This window comes from Pongo pygmaeus, chromosome 2 (assembly GCF_028885625.2).
Source record: "Pongo pygmaeus isolate AG05252 chromosome 2, NHGRI_mPonPyg2-v2.0_pri, whole genome shotgun sequence".
Taxonomy (NCBI): domain Eukaryota; kingdom Metazoa; phylum Chordata; class Mammalia; order Primates; family Hominidae; genus Pongo; species Pongo pygmaeus.
Window position 1 is genome coordinate 46,158,710 of NC_085930.1, and position 25,180 is coordinate 46,183,889.

A 25,180-nucleotide genomic window follows, 5' to 3' on the forward strand; every position below is an offset into this window, starting at 1 on the left:
CTTACAATGGACAGACACATAAGTGTTTCAAGAAGGGAAATTGATTATTTAACTTGACAGGCATTGACAAAAGTAAATGGGAAGAAGCCTTCTGATTTCCTTCACTCAGGTCTCATGAACTGCAGCCTTTCCACCTGTGCAAAGGACAGCCAGAAAAATATTTCTCTGTATGGTTATTTGGCATCAAACAAAAGCTTAGTTTAAATTAAGATCATGCATTTCTATCAAATCTCTAAGAATTCAATGTTCTTAGAATTACCTAACATGGGTTGGCACACTTTTTTTTATAAAGGGAAGGTAGTAAATAGTTTTTGCCTTGTGAGCCAGATGGTCTCTGTCACAACTACTTATCCCTGTCCTTGCTGTGTCATGGCAGCCATAATAAACAAAATGTAAGCAAATGGATGTGGCTGTGTTGCAATAAAACTTGATTTACAAAAACAGGTGGGAGGGCACATTTGGGCTCTCTGGGCTATAGTTTGCTGACCTCTGACCTACAAAATGAAAATCCCAAAATTATACATATTTAGCCAGGGTGGATACACGAGTGTGAGAAGATCCAGTGGTATGTTTGAATCCAGAGTCACAAAAGGCATCGAAGCAAGCTCCATATAATCATAGAAGAAGCTCTCTGATATTTTCTTCTTAACTTCCTCCTCTGCTTCTTCCACAGCTGGGGCAGGGGTTTGCTGAGGTACTAAAAAAATAAAATAATTTAAGAAGAGTGATATGGTTTGGCTGTGTCCCCACCCAAATCTCATCTTGAATTGTAGTTCCCATAATCTCCACATGTCGTGGGAGAGACCTGGTAGGAGGTAATTGAATCACAGGGGCTGTTACCTCCACGCTGTTCTCATGATGGTGAATGAGTTCTCACAAGATCTGATGTTGTATAAGGGACATTTCCCTCCTTCACTCTGCACTTCTCCTTCCTGCCATCATGTGTAGAAGGACATGTTTGCTTCCCTTTCTGCCATAATTGTAAGTTTCCTGAGGCTTCCCCAGCCATGCAGAACTGTGAGTCAAGTAAACCTCTTTCCTTTATAAACTACCCAGTCTCAGGTATGTCTTTATTAGCAGCATGAGAACAGACTAATACAAAGAGTGTCTGGTGAATCCAAAATTGTATTTCCCAGAGACAGGAGGAATGTACACAGCCTGCAATACTCTAGCAGTAAGTACTACTACTGGCTTGAAGACAGGAAGCAATCATCAGTGAGCATGGAAGGAAGAGCCATCATGCCCACGTGCAACAGGAGTAAATGCTGAGTTCTGGTCGGTCATGGCGCAACAGTCTCCAAGGGGAACTCCCAATTACTTCCAAGGGAAAGTTGAACTCCCACTAATCTGTAGTGGAGCAGTTTTTATACCTTCTTAAAACCCAGAAGAATGAGTATCAGAGTACTCTATGTGATCCTCAGAAATAAAAACCACAAGTCTAGGGCTACTAAAGTACCCTACCAAAATATGCACTTGTCCTTTTATCATTCCCACACATATATACATCCTGCACATTTTTCTTTCTATGGATTTATAACTGTTCCATTTGTCTGGGCTTTGTCTCTAAAACAGTGACAATTACTGACAGAAAACTAATAATACCTACCTGAAGTGCTTTGCAAATCATCATACTGAAATGAACTCAAACTTCCTTCCAAACGTTCCTCATCTGAGTCTTCTTCTAAATATGATCCTTCCCCTTCAGTAAATGTTTCATCTGTGTCATCTTCTAAAAATGTGTTATCTTCTTGAACAGGAGCTATTAAAATTTGTTTTAATAACTTCTAAATTTTGATTAAACATTTTCTTATTTCTAAAGTAGCTAAAACTTCCAATTTGCTTGTGCTATAGATGTAATAAATCTAATACATACTCAAAAATTTCTAGAAGAATCATTTTATTTGGTCAGTCTTGTAACTTTACAAAATAAGAAAACCTTTTCTGTTTGTTAATCTCCATTTTCACTTCATTTCCTGTCTATCTCCTATCACTAAATACTTACAAGAAGAAAAAGATAAAGAAAAAGAGGTTAGTATGCTGCTATCATAATTTCAACTAAATTCAATTTTACTAACTTTTATAGGGAACCTGTTATGTTAAAGACAAATAAGGCTTATTGTCTTTCTTTCTCTGAGTATGCTGATTTCTCTTGGAAGTGATATCCCAGGAATAAGTTGGAATATTGGCTTTAGGACAAGCTGGGAATGAGAACCGGGATAGGAGTAGAACGGCCCCAGGTATAAGCCAACATTCAGATCAAGTGCAAACATGGGGACGGTTAAAATATACAATGCCAAGCAGGATGGGTATACTTTCATATAGGGCTAGGTGAACTTCCAGAGGAATGAGGAAGAAATGGCAAATGTACTATTAGGTACCAGAGCTACATAGTAGATCTGAGATGAAGCTAAAAGATTAGGAACAAAGCCCAAGACTAATATGAGTAAGATAGAAAAGCTGGGCCAAGCCAATTAGTTGCAGAACAGGGCAGAGTTCCTTAGGATGCATGTATTTGGATGGCAAGAAAGTAATCCTGGGTGCCTAAATCGGCCAAACAGATTCCCCAAGAGGGGACCCTGGAGAACTGCCCTCTAATAATACCTTAGCTCTTTCTTGTGACTGTAGCAACCAAAGACTATTTCCTCATTTCAAGATTAGGGCACTACAAGTGTAACACTCCTAACTGCTGGGTTCTCCAGGAAAGGAGTTAGAACTGGTAGATAAGGTGATCACTGATTAACGAATTGAGAGTGAATACACATGAAGGAGAAGAGGTAATAAAAAATAATGGGTATTCTGAGCCTGGAGAAGGGTTGTGCTACTGATGGAAAACTAGAGTTAGGGGAAGAAAACTAATTTGGCAGGAAGTAGGCACATTAAATCAAGCTGGCGAATCAACACACTTAGGCAACTTTGTGAGGGCTGGATATTTCTCTAATTTTTATAATCCTAAAGTAGACAGGTGGAAGACTTATGGTTTGAAGAATAAATCAGTATTTGCCTTTCTATTCTTGGAAATAATCTAAAATCAACATTGAGAATAAATACCAAAAACACAAACTCCATTTTTTTGTATAACTAGAAGCAGTTAAAACCCGAAATCACAAATGGATGGCAGGGCTGCTGGCAAAAGGGCTGGCAAAATTAGTGGAGACTGAACAAGGATGGGTGCAGGAGGAAGCAAAGGAAGGTGACCAAGGAGAAAGGAATGCCATAACTGTAGATATCAAAAAGAACCTGCTGGGATTTTTGGTGTATGACCCACAATTTTATATATGAGTTTCTTCCATTTTTTTTGTTTCCTCCAGCCAATGGATGTAGGAAGCTTTGGGGCCTCTCCTCTGCAGCTTATCTGAGAGATACTGCTTCCCGCAAACAGTTTGCCTCTGTGATTCCTTATTCACCTCTACCTTTTCCATGAGATTGAGAACACTATAAGAAAGCCTAAAAATGCTATGGTTGCACATACAGAAAAATCCGTAAGAGCTACTTTATAAAAAATTCATAAGAACTAAATTATAATTTATTATAATTTTAAAAAGAGTTCAGTATGGTTACTGCATACAACAACAATATACAAATATTAATAGTAGGCACGTATACTTTGGCTATTATGAAGTAACTAGTACCAAGCTGCTTTCTTACTATGATTGTGGAATTACTTAGTTTTTATTTAATTCTGTCTATTTTTGCTTTGTGTATTGTGATGCTGTTACTAGGTGAATACATATTTATGATTATTATGTTTTCTTAATTGATCCTTTTATCTTTATGAATAAATTGATCCTTTTATCCTTATGTCACTGGTAGTACTCTTTGCCTTGAAGTCTATTTTATCTGGTATTAATATAGCCACTCCAGCCGTGTTATGCTTACTGTTTGCATGATATATCTTTTTCCATCCATTTACTTTCAACCTATTTGTATCATTATACTTAACATGTGTTTTCTATGAGCATCATATAGTTGGTTCTTGTTTTTATTAGCCATGCTGATAATCTCTGCCTTTTTATATTAATGTTCAGTTAACTAATAATTAATGTAATTATTGATATGGTTAGATTTTAATAACATATGCTTGTGAAATTAACAAATAATATTTGATAAGTTATTTTCTGTTTTTTTCTCCTACCTGTCCTTTTTCCCTCTTTTTCTCTTTCCATGTTTTCTTTTAGATTATTTACTCTTTATAATTCTATTTAAATTTCTGTTGGCTTTTTAGCAATTCTGTGTTTTATTAGTGGTTGCTTCAGAGATTATAATATATAACAACTTTTCACAGTCTACTTAGAGTTACTATTTATTATAGTAACACATATCTTTCAGCAATTGATAGAACAACTAGTCAAAAACTTAGTAAAGACACAGATGATCTGAACATCACTATCAACCATCCTGACCTGACATTTATAAAACACTTACACCTATCAATACAGGCTGCACATTCAAGCACACATGGGTCATTTACCAAGACAGATCACTTGCTGGGACATAAGACCAGTTTTAATACATTTAAATGGATTGAAATCATATAGAATAGATATGTTCTCTGAAAACAACAGAGGTAAGTTAGAAACCAATAATGATAAGATACCTTGAAAAAAAGTCCAATATTTGGAAATTAAATTACCCAATAAAAATAATGCATGGGTCAAGAGGAAATCAACAAAGAAATTAGAAAATTTTTCAAATTAAAATTTATTAAAATACAACATATTAAAATTGAGATATAGCTAAAGCAGTCCTTGGAGGGAAATTTATAGCTTTCAATACATATGTAAGAAAAGAACAAAAGTCAAAAGAAATCAATGACCTAAAGTTCCGCCTCAAGAAGCTGGAAAAATAAATGAAAAAAAAAAAAAGTAAATTAGCAAAGCCAAAATCTTAGTCTTTGAAAAGATCAACAATATTGATAAGCTCCTAGCTAGATCAATGAAGAAATAAAAGAGAAACAACATAAATCTGCAACATCAAGAATGAAAACATATCCTACAAAGTTATGTCAACAAATTTGACAATTTAGAAGAGAAGTGGGCAAATTCCATGAAAGATACAAACTTGCAAAACTTAGTAAAGAAGAAATAGAGAGCCCTCTATTTAAAAAATTGAATTCATGGTTAAAATTTTCCCACTCATCAAGAAAATTCCAGACCCAGACAGCTTTACTGGTAAATTCTACCAAGCATTTAAGGAAGAAATAATACCAATTCTACACAAAATATTTTTGAAAATAGAAAAGAACAAAATACTTCTCAAAATTATTAAATAAGGTCTGCAATAATTTAGTCCTTTGATAAGAATCAGAAATCAATGCCTTAGTAACTAACAGTCCTTCACCATCGTGAGAAATGATGGATGGTTTAGCTGGTACACTTGACCTAAATTTCTTAATAGAACTCAGAGATAGCAGAAACCTCTTGTTAAGTATGGGAAAAAGTCTACTCTAACTTCTCTGCTTGGATGGAATACAAGGACTTTTATTCATTCTACATGAGAATCCCAGAGTAAAAACTTGCTGGGATGTGTTAACAAGCCTGAGAGCAAAGCAAGGTTTCCAGGGGTGGGGGGGGAATGCAGCTATCAGGTATGAGGCTGAGCTAGGAGGGAGAGACCTCTTCATGCAGCAACAAGGTACAGGATGTTCAGAATGCCAGAAAATTATTTCACATTATTATTTGGGAGTCTAAGACCTATGATATGTGAACTAATTAATGAGCTGAGCACTGGGCCAGGTCACACTTTGAAAGGTCTGCCCCTAAGAGGGTCTGACATAAGGAAGGGAGGTCCTGAAGGCAATGCTAGACAAAGGGTCATTATCATTAAATCCATCAAGGGAAAGTTGAGAGTAGCAGCCAGGAAAACACTGCCGAGGACTGGAAATCAACACGCAGACAATCCTGTGTCAGAAATGTAAGAAGTACAGAAACATGAAAAAGGAAAAACAAGGGGGGAACAAACTAAAGTTTCTGAAGTAAGCGACATAATGATACTTTTTGGAAAGAACTCTAGTGGTGGTGTGGAGGGAGATCTGGACAGGAAGACTGAGGTAGAAATCCATGTTGCAAGAGTCCAAACCAGAGAAGATAAATGCCTAAAATAAAATATAATGTGGAGAAACTGCGGATTTACAAGACATGTCTGCGATAAATTAAAAGAATTTAATGCAAATTTTGCATGTGTATTGATTTTCCGAGGACCTGATCTTCTCTAGGTGAACAGTCAAAATTAAATTTCTCAAATCATATTTAGGATTAGAACCTTAAATAGTCAAGATTCCACTAAGATACTTAACATCGTGATAGTCAGTCAGAAAGAGCCAGCCATCTTTCAAAAATCCTAGTTATAAAATTCCTCCTTTTTTCTTCCATTGCAGTCTATGAAGTCCTTCCACATGTTATCCAATTTAATTCCCAAGTGACTCATAATTGTTTTAATGGGTGAGAAAATTGAGACTCAGAAAGATGTGGTAATTTTTCCAAGATCAAGCATCTCTAAATGGTAGATCCAGGACTCAAAACCAAAGTCCAGGTCTCTTTCCACTACATTGTATCAGAAAAGTCCATATAAGACTCAGTAGCTCTCACAGCAGAACTCTAGACCAGATGTGTGGATAGGTTATTATCAACCTGTGTGCCAAGAGCTGTGATAAACAAGTAAAACACAGACTGCTCTTAAGGAACTTAGAGCTTTGTAAGGGAGTTGAACAAGTAAACCATTTCTGTTCTATAAACCCAGATATGCACTATTTAAAAATTATTTTGCCCATTTTTTTGACTTTTAGAAAATTATTTTTATTTTTGTTGAAGTACATGCCCATAACTTAAAAAGTCAAGTAATGCAAAAAGACTTGTCTTTAAAATACTCAACTTTTCCCTGCTTAACAGCCTTCTCTATCTCTCCAGAAGAATCACTTTTAGCTTTTAATCTTTTTTCTTCTGATATTTACCTCCATATATCTAAATAATATGGATATACTGCTCTCTCTAGCCACTTTTAGACAGTGTTTATTATGGGAAGATGAAGAATGTTAAATCTCTATCACCACTTGCTATCTCTCCGCCCTTGCAATATAATTAAAGCACAAAAAAACTATAGTGAAGTCCATGCTTACTGTTTTTAGTATACTGCCTTAATAACACTCATTCCTGAGTTAAGAATGTATTATTTTATTTCCTTCTTGAACAACTCACTTTTCTAAAACTAATACCTCATTTATTTTCACTTTTTAACTTTCTGGAATCTCCTGATAAATCTTCCCACATCTTGTCATAGTTCTATAAATTTCACTCAATTCAATTTTCTACATGCACCTATCAGATAATCTATTATTTAACATTTTTAACTTTCTGGGAGGTGAAAATTCTCCTTTCCTTGCTTCAGTATAATCGTTCTCTGCATGGCTGCCCAGGTGCCATCCTAGGCATTACCTTTGCCTTATTTCCATTTTGAATCTCCTATTTCCTGGACCATATGTAGTCTTTTTTCTTTGCTAACTCCATCATTTTTATGGAGCCCACCTTCCTACAGCTTTCTGGGAACACGGAGTATAAGAGATCTATTTTGGCCCAGCACGGTGGCTCACGCCTGTAATCCCAGCACATTGGGAGGCCGAGGCAGGTGGATCACCTGAGGTCAGGAGTTCGAGACCAGCCTGACAAATATGATGAAACCCCATCTCTACTAAAAATACAAAAATTAGCCAGGTGTGGTAGCGGGCACCTGTAATCCCAGCTATTCAGGAGGCTGAGGCAGGAGAATCACTTGAACCCAGAAGACAGAGGTTACAGTAAGCCAAGATCGTACCATTGCACTACATACAGCCTGGGCAACAAGAGCAAAACTCCGTATCAAAAAAAAAAAAAAAAAGATCTATTTTATAACATCCTGCTCTTTCCATTCTACTATAAAAATTAAGTATTTAAATGTTTACCTAAGTTTAATACTTTTAAAAGTATACATATTATCTTTACTTACATCTTGATTCTGATTTAGAAGACCTCAGAGACTTCCTCCCATCACTCTTTGATGTAACTGATTTCTCCCCATCAGTATCCTGATCATCTGGTTCCTTCATTTCCTCTGTAAGTACAAAATGGGGATGAGATATGGATAATGCTGTAAAATTGAAACTAACAGATTTCCCCCTAACAAATTTCATAAGCACCAAACACCATGTGTGTCAATAATCCTTTGTTTGCACAGGATCCAAGGATGACCCACCAGCAGGAGGGTGCAACTACCACCAGAGACCTCTGACCTCTTCAAGACAGCTAATTATAATCACAGGTTCTCTTTCTCTAGGTAAATTGTCATTGTGGTGCACTTTGGTTTTCCAGAGGTCCACCACCAAAGTTCATCTTTTCCCCAAATGCTTCATCATTAAAATTAACCTTCTGCTATCCTACCTTTGGTCCATCCCTCCCTCTTTCTCTATTTTCAAATTCCCTTGGAGTTACTAATCAATTTCAGTTTTCAAAATATTTTTTGAGCACACCTGCAGTGTATCAAGTCTTATGTTGGGTACTAAATTACAAAACTGGAGAAGAGAAATATGGTCCCTAACTTTATGGAACTTGTTTAGAAAGATAGATATTAAACAAGCAATTAAAATAATGAGTGCCACAAAAAGGAAAATGGTACTGTGGGCATGTATAGCAAGAAGCCTAAAACCTGACGGGGAGTTAGAGAAGAGGTGTTTGAGACATGGATGACGGTCAGGAGTTGGCCAGGCAAAGAATGTGAAAGATATGTTAGGCACATCAAAGAGGGCTGCATCTTTAAAGGGCTGCAAGCAGTCTATTGGCCAGAGTGGCAGAGTAAAATGGATATTGAAAATGAGGTGGGTACCATATCATAAAGTTGTCTCTAAGCTTTGCTAAGAAGTTTATACCTTATTTCTTTGACAACTGAAAACCATTAAAGGGTTTTAAAGAGGGGAGTGACACAACAGGTTTTCTCTCTCCTCTGTCTATATTGCAGCTTTTCATACATTTGAAAACAGCTTCCAAGTCTTCAATTCTCTATACTAAACACCCCATGTTTCCTCAACATTCTTCTATGATACGCCTGGCAAGCAGAATGGAACATTAGTTCTATTTGGATCAGATTTATAGTTAGATTAGGGTTTGAATCCCAGTACTGACATATAACTAGCTAACTAAACTTTACATGAATTCCCCAACTGTAATGGGAATGAAGAAAAAACTTTTTACAAGCCTGCTATGAGGGTTACTTAAACTGCCACACTGTTATATCTTCCTGGTCTCTGAAGATAGATTGGTATGCCTAAAGCAGATATGGTACACTACATGATCAAAGGACAAAGGAGAGTGTAGTATGATAACTGTCTCCCTTCAACTGGGCACTAGGGTTCATTCCATGTTTTCCTGCAGTGACATCATGATGCCTTCTTTTGATATGGGGGATAACAGTACATTGTCTAAACATTTGTATTATAAACTATGATCAAGAAAGATATAGACCGAGCTCAGTGGCACATGCCTGTAATCCTGGCAGTTTGACAGGCTGAAACAGGAGGACTGCTTGAGACCAGGAGTTTGAGACCAACCTGAGAAACATAGCAAGACCCCATCTGCATTAGTTTGTTCTCACACTGCTAACAAAGGCATACCTGAGAATGGGTAATTTATAAAGGAAAGAGGTTTAATTGACTTACAGTTTGGCATGGCTAGGGAGGCCTCAGGACACTTACAAGCATAGCAGAAGGGGAAACAAACACCTCTTTTCTTCACATGGTGGCAGCAAGGAGAAGTGCAGAGCGAAGGGGAAGAAAACCCCTTGTAAAACCATCAGATTTTGTGAGAACCCACTCACTATCACAAGAACAGGATGAGGTAACTGCCCCCATGATTCAGTTACCTCCCACCAGGTCCCTCCCATGACACATGGGGATTATGGGAACTATAATTACGATGGGATTTGGATGGGGACACAGCCAAACTGTCTCTAAAAAAAATTTTAAATGGCCAGGCATAGTGAGGTATGCCTGTAGTCCCAGCTACTCAGGAGGCTGAGGCAGGAGGATCACTTGAGCCCAGGAGTTTGAGGCTGCAGTGAGCTAGGATAGCACCACTGCACTCCAGCCTGAGTGACAGATCAAGACTCTGCTTCTAAAATTTAAAAAAAAAAAAAAAAAGATATGGTCTAACATGATACTCATGTTATTAAATTTTGTATTTTGTACTTTGGAGGCATTCTTCTGGGTTACAAAAATAATGTTTTACTTTTTAAAAAGTGTATGTACGTGTGTGTGTGTGTGTGTTTTCCTTTCCCTTCTTTTTTAGTTGTGAATCTTCCTTCCTCTCTCTCTCCATCCTTTCTTCCTTTTCTCCTTCCCTTCCTTCCTCTTTCCTTCCACCTAATTGTAGAATATATACCTTTTGGGGTTTATGGAGGGTGTGGGGTTAGGAATCAAATAATAATAACCTGTAAGTAGCAAAATCTTTTAAAATTCACATTCTATCATCCAGTATATTTTCTATTCCTTCCAGTTTGGGACACACAGACTTGCTTTCTATGTTACTTTATAGTGAGTAACTATTTTTTTTTAAATAAAGAATTATGCAGCCAATTCAGTTATTACAGAGCTTGGTTATAAATGACCACATACTGTGGGTAAAATTGTTTAGATACACACACACTGAAATATTATTTTCTCCCTTGCCTTCATAATTTAGGTCAATTTCATTCTTAAAACTATTGAGCATATTATTATGCTAGGCACTGCAGAGGATACAAAGGTGAGCAATATACAGTCCCTCACCTCAATGTATAATTCAAGATGAAGAAATCAACAATTCTCTTTCAAAATAGTTTCAGAATAAACTTATCTTCTAAATCACTGATTCAGATCCATCAGAGGTTGACCAAAACAAGGATGGTCTGACAGTAGTGACTGAAGTGACTATGATTGATCAATGATTTCTTTGATAAAAATCAACATTTAAAGTATTGGAAAGAAACTAAAGTAATCCCTAAGTTTCCAAGACGCAGGTCCCAAATAAGTGAAGGCAAGGGGGTTCCTGGGTTTTCCAACAAAATCAAACTGATATTCTGCTGCTGCTAATCAATTGATAACTAAATGAAAATTTTTGGTCTGTGAGTTTCAATAGCACTTTCTTCTGTAAGTAGGTACTGTTTTAGTTTTCCATTGCTGCCATATAAATTACCAGACATTTAGCAGCTTAAATAACATCCACTTATTATTTCACGGTTTTGTGGGTCAAAAGTCCAGGCCAAGTGTGACTCAGCTAGCTCTCTGCTTAGAGTTTCAGGAGGTTGTTAAGGTGTTGGCAGTGCTGCCTTCACCTTCAGAGGCTCTGAGGAAGAATCTACTTCTGGGCTCATCCAAGCTGCTGGCAGAATTCAGCCCCATGTGGCTGTGGAACAGTGGTCCCTGCTTTCTTTCTGGCTGTTGCCCAAGAGCCCTTCTAAGTTCCAGAGGCCACTGGCATTCCTTGACTTATGGTGCCCTTTAAAGCCAGGAATAATGGGTCAAGTTCCTCCTAGTGATTTGAATCTCATGGTTTTCTTTCCTGCTATCATAAGCCTCATGACTTCATGAGATCACTTGCTACTTTTCAGTCTTTTTTCTGAATAAATTTATTTTTAACATACTATAACTGAACGTTAACTGGATATAGATTCTAATAAAAAGCACCCATAATTTATTCATAAGATAATCATAAGGTGGGTAAAAAACAATTATGGGAACTAAAGCACTCTGAAAACAAGAGTTGAACCACAACAAAAGGTAAGTTGGTGTCAAGACAAAAGCACCACACTTTATTCTGTGCTATCTTAAACAATATATTCCCCAAATGGCTAATACTACCATGTAATAAACTTCACATAACAAACCCAGTTAATGTCAGGTTGTGTACAATGTGGAAGAAAATACTGGAACCCAAGGAATTTGCCTGGTGTTCTGATGTAGCAGTACCACGGACCATAAATACTATACCTAGCTTTCCTGGGTCATAAAAGGTAACTGAAGAATCTGTAAAAAGCAGTGGAGCAGGTCAGGTGGGAAAGACTCCTGTTCTCCTGGAGATTATCAGTATAACTGGTAAGGTAGAATAAGGTATTTTTGGTTTTTTGGGGTTTTGTTTGTTTGTTTGTTTTGTTTTAATAACAAAGGGATTGAGAAGCTACATTGTAACCTGTGGAGACTTTAGAGCCACATCCCTGCTTGCCCAAGAAACAAGTTCCTTAACCTCTTGATCCTTTAATATGTAAAATGGGGGTGATAGGGTTATTTGGTAGAGTTGTTGTAAATATTAAATGAGATCTTTCATATACAGAGTTCTCAACTTTGACTGCACTTTACAATCACTTGGAAAACTTAAAAATGTACTATTAACAGGGTCTCACTCCCCAGATAATTCTTTCACACATTCAGGCATAAGAACTGGTTAGGAATCATGAGTTTATATAAAACACCTACTAGGCACTCAGAAATGGCAGTTGTTTTCACTATACTCCTAGATATTCTCTTTGACACATGTAGGGTTCAATAAATAAAATCATGGAATCTTCAGAGTTGAAAGAGGACTTTAGTTTAACTTCCTACCCCATGCAGGTCACACATCTCAACATCCACCCCAGCACTGTCAGAAAAGCAGTCTAGTGTGTTGGCCAGGGCTGAGAATACTGGCTACAGAGTCAGTCTGACTAGGTTTAAATCTTGGCTCATCCTCTTCCTGGTTGTGAGGTGTTAACCAAGTATTTAATGGCTGTGTGCCTCAGTATTTCCATCTTTAAAATGCAGCACCTACTGGATAAGGTTGTTCTGAGTCAACACAGGAAAGCTCTAAGAATGATACATGGCAGTCAATATGTAAAATGGTTGCAGGAATGAATTTATTGATATATTCCTGAATAAATGAAAGAACAAGATTGTCAGTCAGCTTCAATTTAAATATTTCGGGTAAGAGGGTGAGCACATTCTGTTCATGCTCAGCTCTAGTTCTTAGTACATTTTATATTAAGCTGAAATCTGCCTCCCTGCAACTTGGATCCATTTGACCCTTATTTTTTCTTCCGAGAACACACAGAACAAGTTTTTCTGTGTACTTCAACCATTCAAATAATTGTAGTTGGCTCTCATTTCTCTCCAGATCTTCTCTTTTCCCAGAGAAAGTATCCCAATTATTTCAATTATTCCTCAATGACATGTTTCCAACTTTTCTTTACCACCCTGATAGCTCAAGAAGTTAATTCCCAATGCATCATATATACCTCCTAATTTTATATGTTCTTCGTAGGATCTGGACACTTTCCAGAAGAGAGGAACTACCAATTCACCTATCGGGGACATTCATTGTATTCCTTTAAGGCAGTCTAAGTTTGGGTTCTAGACCATGTTCTACCTTCTATCAGTAAACTAGCTAGGTTTGGGAGTCTATTTGCAGGACTAGCATAAATTTCGTTTCATTAGATCCAGGCTTATTCGTCCAGCCTATGGCCAATTCTTTTAACTAACTCATTAGATAGACTGTGCAGTTTTTAGTTGTGAAAGTTGTCAGAATTAGAATGGAGTCACCAGTGTTAAGAAAGAACCCTGACAAATAGAGCTGGGGAAGGCTATGAAGAATGGGTTCTCACGCTTGTATGCTGGATAACTATCCCAAAAGACCACAGCCTTGCACAAAAGCCATCATAACCTTACACATAAAAAAAAAATACTGCAAGGACATCTGCCCAACAACTGCCTGTCCAGCCTCAGACTAGCATCACACTTACTGTTGATCTTTGTAGCCAAGGAGAATTATCTCAAAATAATTACGTAGTCTTTTTCATTTTTCCTTTAAAACCCTTGTTTTCCTTTACCTCCCTGAACACACATATAGTTTACCATGGCACACATATTCCATTGCAATGCCTTACTCCTCAATAAACATCATCTTCTTTTAGAAAGCCGCTCTCTGTATGTTATTTAGGTTGACAGGGTCAACCCTAAGGAAGTATAAAGAAAAAGGGAAAATAATAGTACACATTGATGCAGAGGAGTGTGTTGCTAGAAGGTTGGCTGGATGCCAGACAGAGTGCTCTCTAAGGTGACGTTACTCTGATTCATTCACCAGAGTCCAGGTTCTGGTCCTCACGCTCACAAGCTCACTCAATCCCAGCAGTGTGCCAGAGGTGGTTATTTAAGATTCACAGTGACTGATGTATAAAACAGGCTCTCGGTTTTTACTTTGCAATGTGAAATACAGCTGTGGAGAAAAAAAGTAATAGCTTGTCTTTTTTAATGTTTACTATGTGTCAAGTACAGTTCTAAGAAATTCTACACATATTATCGCACAATTCTCAAAACGACCCTATGAGGTAGGTACCATTATTATTTTATTTATTTATTTATTTATTTATTTATTTATTTATTGAGATGGAGTCTGGTTCTGTCACCCAGGCTGGAGTGCAGTGGTGCGATCTCAGCTCACTGCAACCTCCACCTCCCGGGTTCAAGCGATTCTCGTGCCTCAGCCTCCCGAGTAGCTGGGATTACAGGCGCACACCACCTCGCCCGGCTAATTTTTGTATTTTTAGTAGACGGGTTTCTCCCAGTGGCCAGACTTGTCTCGAACTCCTGACCTCAGATGATCTACCCACCTCCGCCTCCCAAAGTGCTGGAATTACAGGCGTGAGCCACCGCGCACAGCCTATTATTATTATTTTTGAGACAAAGTCTTGCTATGCATTATTATTATTGTCATTATTTTACAGATGAGAAAGCAGCGTATTTACTCTGAATCCGTTCCTCTCACCCAATTCATGTAAATGATTTCCAAGTCCTGTTACTAAGTGTCCAGTGATTAAGCCTTTTGAATTCCTCCCCTCCCTTCATTCCTACTGTCCCTCTGTAGCTCCAGTCCTCAGTTTGTCTCACCTCTACCATTACTGTACCGTCATACTTTGTCTTCCCTTCTGTAATCCATTTTCTACACTATAGCTTGTATTTCTAAAACACAGCTTTTAATGTGTCACTCTTGCTTAAAACCTCTAATGGCTCATCATTGCCATTAAATAAGAGCTCAGATTCCTCGGTCTGGTGTAAAAGTCCCTTGTCAGAGGGGGTCTGTAGCTTACTGCAGCCCAGCTATAGTCACTCTCTCTCTCTCCCTAGCCTCCTTAGCCCCTTCTCCTCTCAAAGATTTTCATCAGTACGCACCCTTAGCAACTCATGATTGATTGGACACACTGAGCAGCACACATGTATGCGACTGTCTTTACCTATTATCCAACAAATATTTATGTGCACCTACTATGTGCCATGCATGTGCTAAGCACTTTACTTGTATTATCCTGTTTAATAATAAGAACTCCATGAGGTCACATTATCACCTTTCTTTCTGGAGATGAGGAAGCCGAAGTGCAGAGGGCCCAGCGTGCCAAGCGTCGCACCCAGCTGAGCACAGGGCAGGTGCCTCGCTGGAGCGGGGAGCCCCAGCAGTTTCCCAGCCGACTCGCTGCTGCTCTGACTTGGCCGCGTCTACGCCGTGCTCCTGCTGCCTGGCTGGTTTCCGCCCGGTCAGACTGACAGGGTCTCGCAGGCAGGAACAGTGCACACAGCGTCTAGCTCCGAGCCTGAGAGTACTCGAGGCTTCAAAAGTTTGCTGAGCTATCGCAGGGAGAACGAAGGCTGTAACACTGGTCCAGCCTGAGAAAAGCCCAAGTGGGGTTCACTGCCCTCTGAGCCACAAACAGATTTAAGGGGGAGGGTGTGGAAACTGCCGGCTGCTGAGGTCCAAACTCACCGAAGGTACTGACCGCCGTGGCTCCTCTCTTCACAGCTTCTGCCGGAGGCCTCCGTTTACTCCGGTTACCGAGACAACGCCCCCGTCTTCCAGGGAGGCGGAACCAGGGCGGGCCGTGGGGCGCATGCGCGACCGGCGTCCAGCTTTCCGGGAACCCGGTATCTATCCGCCCTCTGGTCGGGCCTTTTCCGCCTCATGACACTGGTTCAAAGCCAAACAGAAAAGCCCGACGAGTTTATTATCCCCTAAAGGACGTCATGTAGATAATTAGATGACATAAATACCGTCGAAGATACCTGCCCGATATTCCAAAATGGCCCAACGGAGCCCTGATCGCCGCGTTCCTATGTTGAGGTTTTAACTTCGATTTTAACAGGGGTCCTGGGAGATAGTAGGCAGCTTGCCGGCAATATCAACAACAAAGATACATCGTGGGATTTTTGTTATTTTTAAAACTATATTATCTCTGTTGGCTTTTAAGAGTAAATCAGGTTTTATGTTGTGGGTTTCTTGGTCGCAGCGCTCTGGGCACAAAAGTATAGGCCCTCCCTTGACAGATTTCTAGGTTTAGCAGTTTGTTCAACCTCTCTGTAGTACTGTGGTCATACTGTTTTTTAAAGTACCTAGCCTAACGTTATTAGTTACCAAATACTTGTTTTAAAATGGTCATTCCAATATGTGACAAAGGACTTTGTATACAGAATATATAAAAACCTCTTAAAATTCAATAAGAAAAAACCACCCAATTTCTTAAATGGGCAAAGGATTTGAATACTTCACCAAATCAGATATATGTGTGGCCAATAAGCACATGGAAAGATGCTTAACAGTAGTCATAAGGGAAATACAAACCACAATACACATAACTCCACATCCACGTGAAGGGGTAAAACTTCAAAGACTGCCAACACCAAATGCAGAAGGATATGGAGCAACTGGAACTCGCATACACTGCTGTTGGGAATGTAAAATGGCATAACCACTTTGGAAAACTATTTGAGAGGTTTCTTCAAAAGTTAAACATACACGAAGTCATTCCACATCCAAGATAGTCTAGAGACTTGGGCAAAATGGTTGCCTAGGACTTACTGAGATGCACTGGAAAGAGACACAAGGAATCTTAGAAATGATAGAAATGCTGTGTCTTAATTGTGGTGGTAATTTCATGGGTATATACAACTGCTAAAAGCCAATAAACTGTTCTCTTTAAATGGATGTCGTTTATTGTATATAAATTATTTGTCAATAAAATTGGCAAGAAAAAATTGCTATAATACAATTTGTGTTTATTAGTTTCCACAATGTTACACAAATACCATGCATTTATTTGCAATACTGAAATGTCCTCTTTAATCAAGATTTTCCAGGGCTTAAAAAAACGATTATCCTTGCTATTACTTATTAAATGGTATATCTAGGTGCCAGAAAAGATAGAAAACATAGGGTAAACTTATTTTTAAATAGCATGTTATTTATATTTTCAAATCATATGCCCAGCATGTTTTCTTTCAACCTCTAGACATCTTTTCAGGTGAAATACCTCTAAATTTCAAGCACTGTGTGTAATTGTTAATCTGAGAAAGATACAATAAATTCACTATACAATGTCTTAAAAATCGGAAACATGGGGGAAATAGTGTATTTATTTATTTATACACAAAAAAAAATTTGGCAGTGATCATTACTGAGTGTTATGAGCCAAGCTCTGATCTCAGCCCATTTACATACACTTGCCTCACTTAATCCTCACAAGCCTCTAGGGAAGACATTATGTCTGACTTTCAAATGGGAAAGATGAGATTAATTTGTCCAAAGTACACAGCTCAAGTGGCAGAAATGGCATTTGAGGCAAGATTTCTGGTTTCAGTACTTGCATCCTTAGCTACTGTACTGTATTAGTTCTCAAAAATTAGGAGAAATCCAGTAACTGCAAGAAAGAGCTTCAAGTCTTAGCTTTACCTCTTACAAGCACTCTGTCATTAGACAACTTTCTTCACCTCCAGGGATCAGTTTCCTCATCTGTAAAGGTGCTGGGAGAGGAGGACGCATTTACATACCTCTAATTGATAGGGCTACTATGAGGTTCAAATGAGATAATGGTGATACTGCAGCTTATAGTACAGTGTCTGCCACAGTAATGGCTCAATAAGGAACAGCTATTCTTATTATGCTGCTTCCATACTATACACACTGTAAAACAGGTTTACTCCCCATCAAGAGGCAGCACAGCATAGGCTTTGGAGAAAGACTGCCTATGTTCCCATTAAGTGCCACCACTCCCTAGTTGTGTGACCTTGAGAAAATACCTCCTTGTACCTCAGTTTCTTCATCTGCAAAATGAGGATAATAGTACCTATCTCATAAGGTGTCATGAAGCACATAAAGTGGCTACAATAGTGCCTAGTATGTAGTTAACAGTTAACTATTAAATTCTGCTAACCAAAATAATTTTGTTTACAGCATAAGAATGATTATATCATAACTGTGGATGTTGTTATCAATCCAGTATCTCTGCCAACCTGTAATTTGGAAAACTGTAAATTTCAGGTTGAGCAAATTACTAGCAGCTTTCTGGGGCATACTGGAGAAGTCATATGTTATCGAAATATATGAGTCTAAACAAAAGTAATCTCAGTTTGAATTGCTCACTCAGGTTGAGAATTCCTATCATAGAGCCAGGGAGCAGAGATCATTCAAAAAACAAGTTTAAAATAGAAATCAACATCTCAGAAACAAATGGGTACCCTGGAAAAAATATATCCTGAGCCGGGTGCAGTGGCTCACACCTGTAATCCCGGCACTTTGGGAAACCAAGGCAGGTGGATCATTTGAGGTCAGGGGTTCGAGATCAGCCTGGCCAACATGGTGAAACCCCATCTCTACTGAAAATACACAAATTAGCTGGGCATGGTGGCATGTACCTATAATCCTAGCTACTCAGGAGGCTGAGGCAAGAGGATTGCTTGAACCCAGGAGACTGAGGTTGCAGTGAACCAGATTACACAACTGCACTCCAGCCTGGGCAATAAAGTGAGACTCTGCCTCAAAAAAAAAAAAAAAAAGAAAGAAAGAAAGAAAAGAAAAGAAAAAAAAAAGAGAAATCTACCCTGAAAGATCTGCTTAAATTCAGGGCTGGGAAAATTAATAGCAACTTTTTCTATTTAATTGTTTGAAACATTAAATATACCATTAAATCAATGTTACCACATTTAGGCATTTGAACTCTAGAATCATATTTATTTGATTTGCATTACCATTATTGATGACATTTTCACATTTAAAAACTACATAAGATTTTATAATAAATGCAACCACTCTTACCTGCTTAAGCAAATATAAACAAACACTCCCAGGCCTATTTTTTTTTAAGGCTGTATATTTCACCTGATGGACAAAGTGATGAACAGCAATGACTTCCCAAGAAAAAAGAAAGAAAAGTGGGTGTTACATTTTCCTGAAAGCCAGACTCTAATCACACAGAGGAATTTTATTATAAGTTACATGCAAAGCAAATTAGTTCTTTAGGAAAATAAATAAATAAATGGATCAACTAAGATACACTAAACCTCAAAAAGCCCTGAAAAAAGATAAAGGTAAAAATGTATTAATCAAAAAAAAGACCCTTAAAATACTTAAGAAAGTATTAAAATACAAAACTTTAACTTCTCTACAGTCAAAATTTCATTCACCGGGAGCTGTAGGTCAGCTGGTTGTTGAAAACTTATTTGAGAAAGTCAAAAAATAATTGCTTTATTTCCCTGTTTCATTAGTACTAATTCACAGGATCTTTGTAGGTTTTATCTGAAAGGATATAAAAACTTAAAAGTCAGAGCAGGGAAAGGGGAGTAATAAATTATTAAGAACAAACTCAGTGAGACTTGACTTCACTTATGATACATGGGTAGAAAGAGCAAACCAGCCTTCTTCATTCTGTTTCTCAATCTGTTGAACAAAGACACAGAAAAAATTTAGATGGTAATCAGAAACATGAGACTATTCAAGATTTATAGATCATTTAGACCAAGTGCATAAAACAAAGTCATCCTGTGCCATTGAATGGTACTGGAAATTAAATTGCTATTGGCAATGTTTATTCTCTGACAGAGATACTACCAAATAACTGATTACTTGGTCAACAGATCCTCTTACTGATTTAGGAGTCATAATTTTTTTAAGTCCAGTGTTTTATAGATATCATAGTCATAAACTTTTAAAATGATAAAAAGGCAGTTATTTGGTCTTAGTAAATTAAATGTTACTAAATTCCAGGAACTAAGAATAATTTATATAAAATAGCTTACTTTAAAGCTTTTGTAGAATATAAGAAGTAGCAAAGAACGAATCTCCTAGGACTGGACAATTCAGATATCTATCATTCCCCTATCATTTAATATCTTTCCCCTATCATGTAATTTGGGCTATAAGCACCCACTCTTTGATCTAATTACTGAACTCAGTAATAAGAAATGCAAAGATTTTCCCAACATCAGATACTTGCTGGCTCAAGTCTACAAAATTAATTTTTACAATTTTAAAGATATCCTCACAATTTACTATAACCACTCAAAGGAACTATATTTTACTGTACTAGTACCACAGAAAAAATGCCTTCTGCAAAAATTTTGAATATACTGTGAAATGCTTAGCTTCTATACATACCTATGGCACATCAAAATACATGAATAACACATTAAGACATTTATTCTTCCCTGGTACCACAACCTACCTAACCAATGGCACAGTAGTCAGATATGGCACACACGGATAAAGTGAGAGGAAAAGTGACTGGATCCAGTGCTCTGGCTGTCCCAAACCCCACCCAGGCACAAGGACTGGGGGAACCAATAGCTCAGTAGATCTACAACCCATTCAACGCACACCTGTGTGTCCTACCACAACCTACCTAACCAATGGCACAGTAGTCAGATATGGCACACACGGATAAAGTGAGAGGAAAAGTGACTGGATCCAGTGCTCTGGCTGTCCCAAACCCCACCCAGGCACAAGGACTGGGGGAACCAATAGCTCAGTAGATCTACAACCCATTCAAGGCACACCTGTGTGTCCTGCCATAATATTTGGGAAGCTCTACCTGAAACCAGTAATTTCCAGTCTTTAAGGACTGTTGAATATCCTATTGAATTTTACCTTATTCCTTAGTTATCCTAGAAAACAGAAGAAGTATATGGCTTCTTTTTCCTAATGAAGGTAAATTAGTATTTCTTTTCTTTTAAGAATATCATATCAGCTTTAGGATAACAGGAATGATAATTAAGAATGGAAATCACTAAATCAGTCACCTTCTACCCTCACCCCTATATACATTTCACAATTACATTTTAACGTATACCTTTGCTCTTGGATTAAGAGGTGTGAATCTCCCACTTCCCGAGGTGGCATTTAGTGGAGAACAAGAATTACTAGTAGCCCCGGAAGATCTATATATGAAAAATAAAACAGAGTAAGAGAGTGAGCTACCATTATTAACCTTAAAAGATTATGCAAACAACTGACAATTCTCAATACTGGCAAGAGCTTGAAAACATATGGCTGACTTAGGTCCAACGAGGTAAATTATTTGTAACTTATTTTCACCAACCTGTAAGTCTTTATTTGTTTATTAATAGTGATATGGTTTGGCTGTGTCCCCACCAAAATCTCAACTTGAATTGTATCTCCCAGAATTCCCCCATGTTGTGGGAGGGACTCATGGGGAGGTAAATGAATCATGGGGGCCGGTCCTTCCCATGCTATTCTAGTGACAGTAAATAAGTCTCATGAGATCTGATGGGTTTATCAGGGGTTTCTGCTTTTGCTTCTTCCTCATTTTCTCTTGCTGCCACCATGTTAGAAGTGTCCTTCGCCTCCCACCATGATTTTGAAGCCTCTCCAGCCATGTGAAACTGTAAGTCCAATTCAACTTCTTTTTCTTCCCAATCTCAGTTATGTTTTTATCAGCAACATGAAAACGGACTAATACAAATACAATTTAATTTTTAGAGCTGTTTTAGGTTTATGGAAAGATGAGTGGAAAGTACAGAGTTCCCATATGCCCCTTAACCCCCACCTCCAACACACACACAGTTTCCCCTATTATTAAGATCTTGCATTAGTGTGACAAATCTATTACAATGGATGATCTAATGTTGATATAATTGACTGAAGTTCATAGTTTACATCAGGGTTCACTCTCTGTGTTACACATTCTGTGGGTTTTCACAAATGTATAATGACATGTATCTGCCATTACAATATTATATGGATAAGTTTTCAATAATAAAGGGAAAAAGAACGTGCAGGGATGGGGAAAAAGGTCCAGGTAGTAGAAGAGTAACACGACCTGGAACAGCACAGTACAATAGTAAGGATGCAGAGTAGAGACAGAAAGGCCAGGTATGTCCTTAGTGTGACTATTTACCAATCATATGACCCATCTAGACAAATCACCCAATTAACTCAGAGAGCTTCAGTTTCATTTACTGTGAAGGAGGAAAATACTATTGGTCAATTCAGCTGTCCTGTCATACATCATCTCCTAATTTTGTAACCCATAAGTACTCTACATATGTGTTATCTCACTTTTGTTTTCAGTAGCAAACCCAGGTCTTTCTACTTAAAGTTTATTCCTCACTCCCTTTCCCCTCAAAATTCTCTTTTCCAATTATTTTACTCTCTTTGCATGAGCTGTCTCAACCTAAGTCAGATACTGTACACTTCCTTTTTTCACAAAGAGAATAAAATACATACCACATTTTTTTTTTTTTAAAGTAAATATTCACACTGCAACTTACCTTCTTGTATTTATCTCGCTGACAGGAGAGACAGTACTACATTTTGAGCTTTCTGGGGCTTCTGCTCCTGGAATAGATACCTCAATTGTCCTCTTTGCTCCTTCTAAAATATAAAAATAAATATTAGTTTCATTACCTTTCAATGAAATAAAAATTTCACTCAATTTCTATCTTACTGCAAACTGCACATTAAAAATTTGATGGTTCTTTCCGTATGTTTTCATCTTAGCCCAAGATACACTTGAAAGACTTTTTTTTTTTTTTTACTAAACTGTGAGATAAGAAACTTTAGTTACTAGTGTTAATTCAGTAGCATGCCAGTTCATAGAGAGCCAGAATCTTCAGACAAGTGGCATCATGTCAGTTCTGGAGGTGAAAAACAGGAATTAAGAGCTAGCCCTAAAGAACTGGAGATCTTTGTCCAAAAGAGCTTACCCTAAGTTTTCCCAAAAAAAAGGAAAAAGAAAATTTCTGAAGTCATTCAGCAAAACTTTAAATCTTTTAAATCGATTACATTATGACTATTACTGAAGACATTAAAGTAGGAAAGTTGGCTGAAGATCTCCATATGGCCAATAGCAAGTATAATTATGAATATTTCCCATATTTCAGAAGTAGGTGATCAATCAGCATATATTTACTAAGTATTCACTAATGAAAGACTTAATGTGCATCACAGGCAGTTTCACAGAGGCTCCTGACTTTGTGTGACTTCCTGGCTTTACAAGGTAATAAAACCCTATTTAATTTTACAAAATATTCCTCAGTTACCCTAGAAAACGAAAAAGGTTTTTCATGGCATATGGTTTATTTTTATTTTTATCATTAAAGTCCACAGAGGTTTTTTTTAAAATAAATATAAGAATTTTACTTATAAAAAGAATACTTTAGAGATAAATCACTGGACAGGAAAGAACGCAGTTGCAAATCCACAACTTGCTTTGTAACTTGATAAATCACATAACCTCTTTGTGCCTCAGTTTACTTATTTATCAAATATGTATAATATTAGCCCTGTCTCCTCTTAAAGTGTGTTGAGGACTAAATTACATAACATAAATAAAAGCATATTTTAACCATACACAAATACTGAAATGGAAGATGTATATTTAAACACACAATTATTCTTAAGGCTGATCTGCTTTATTTTTCGTCCTTGCACTTAGCACTAACTGATATTATCCCAAATACTGATTTGTTTGTTGCCTGCTCCCCTACTCAAATGCTAGAGTATTCAAGCCCACACATGGCAGGCACACAGTACATGTTCGCACATAGTACATGTTCATACATAGTTAATTGATTTATTTATTCTAATCAGAGGTTGTCTCTAGGCTTCATAACTATGAAGAACAGTAGACAAAACTGTCGTTTGAGGAAGCCTAGAATAAACAGAGAGGGCCCTGGGGAAATGCATTACCATCTTTTTCCAGCAATTTCCAAAAGAGTCTGCTTTCTGGGTCTGTATTTCAAAAAGGAAATAATTTCTGAGGGGAAAACTCTTATTGGAAGATATCTTAAAGGTAACCTACTTCAACCAGAAATAAGACATATGAGTCCCCTTCAAACACCAATGTTTGAACATCTCAGAGAACACATCAATTATTGGTACACGGAGCTTTTTCTATTCCTGACAATTAGAGCCTTCTCTTTTACTGGGCCAAAATCAATCTCTCTGTACTCTTCATGTAGCTCTGTCCCTTGAGGGCCTTAATAATGCAATTTCTGATAAAAAGCAACTTGATATATACTTCGTTTCATCAGTATCTTTTTGAATGTGAATACTACGACAATTTTTTCAGTTACTATTTTATTATTCAGAATCCCCTCTAGCTTTCCACATTCCTAAATGTAACAAAAAATTTAATTGAGTGAAAATGTTTTAACTGTTTTACAGAATAATAACTTGTAATTCATTGCTGATGAAATTCTAAATTAACATTCAGATATTTCATGCTTAGTTGCAGCATATGACCTAAGTGAACTGTACACTATAATGAATCCCATTTAGATGTAGGATAATTTAGGAACTCAGACACCGAAGATTAACTATAGGCATCATAGGATAGAAAGAATCAGGAAATCTGCCTTCTAATCCCATTTCTGTCACTTATCCTGTGAGTTAGGGCTGTTTCTTTCTGTGCAAAATTGAAGGCACCAAAATATATGCTGTGATATTTCTTTTGGCTTAATATAAACTTGCAAAATCAAGAAAAGTGAAAACCTTCATATTTCTAGTTTTTAAATCATGAATTTGTGACCAACCAGTCCATGCTCTGAGAGGTAACTGAACAGGTGACATTGGTGGAGAAAGATTCAAACCAACAAGTTTCTGCTGCTCTATCAACTGCAGTAGTTTTCCACGAGCCTCCATACTTTGTCGATTCAATTCTGCAATCCGTTCCTCCATACTACCTGGTGTTAGAGACTGTGCTACTGGAAAAGTCTTTGGGAGAAAAAAAAAAGTACAAATTGAATACTGAAAAATCTCTCCCACAATTTTTTTTTTTTTTTTTTTTTTAGGCGGAGTCTTACTCTGTCACCCAGGCTGGGGTGCAGTGGCGCAATCTCGGCTCACTGCAACCTCCGCCTCCCAGGTTCACGCCATTCTCC

General features: G+C 37.6%; 2 protein-coding genes across 11 annotated transcripts in view; both read right to left on the minus strand.

Moving 5' to 3' along the window:
- Positions 1-15,888, minus strand: part of CFAP44 (cilia and flagella associated protein 44) — a 152,830-nt gene extending 136,942 nt beyond the window's left edge. The window contains exons 1-4 of the mRNA XM_054480666.2: positions 15,777-15,888; positions 7,975-8,079; positions 1,607-1,759; positions 544-697 (exon numbers count right to left, since the gene is read on the minus strand). Of these exons, the coding sequence (XP_054336641.1) occupies positions 544-697; positions 1,607-1,759; positions 7,975-8,074 (407 nt within the window). The 5' untranslated portion in view covers positions 8,075-8,079; positions 15,777-15,888. The remainder of the gene's footprint in view (positions 1-543; positions 698-1,606; positions 1,760-7,974; positions 8,080-15,776) is intronic.
- The window catches only part of SPICE1 (spindle and centriole associated protein 1), a 67,411-nt gene continuing 55,093 nt past the window's right edge, over positions 12,863-25,180 (minus strand). For 9 of the 10 annotated variants that reach the window (XM_054480667.2, XM_063661644.1, XM_063661642.1 and 6 more), the window contains exons 15-18: positions 24,833-25,013; positions 22,568-22,670; positions 21,127-21,214; positions 18,985-19,718 (exon numbers count right to left, since the gene is read on the minus strand). In XM_054480667.2, the coding sequence (XP_054336642.1) occupies positions 19,665-19,718; positions 21,127-21,214; positions 22,568-22,670; positions 24,833-25,013 (426 nt within the window). In that variant the 3' untranslated portion in view covers positions 18,985-19,664. Of the gene's footprint in view, positions 14,238-15,776; positions 15,978-18,984; positions 19,719-21,126; positions 21,215-22,567; positions 22,671-24,832; positions 25,014-25,180 lie in introns of those variants that run through there. The other variant, XR_010125679.1, reaches the window with a different exon arrangement.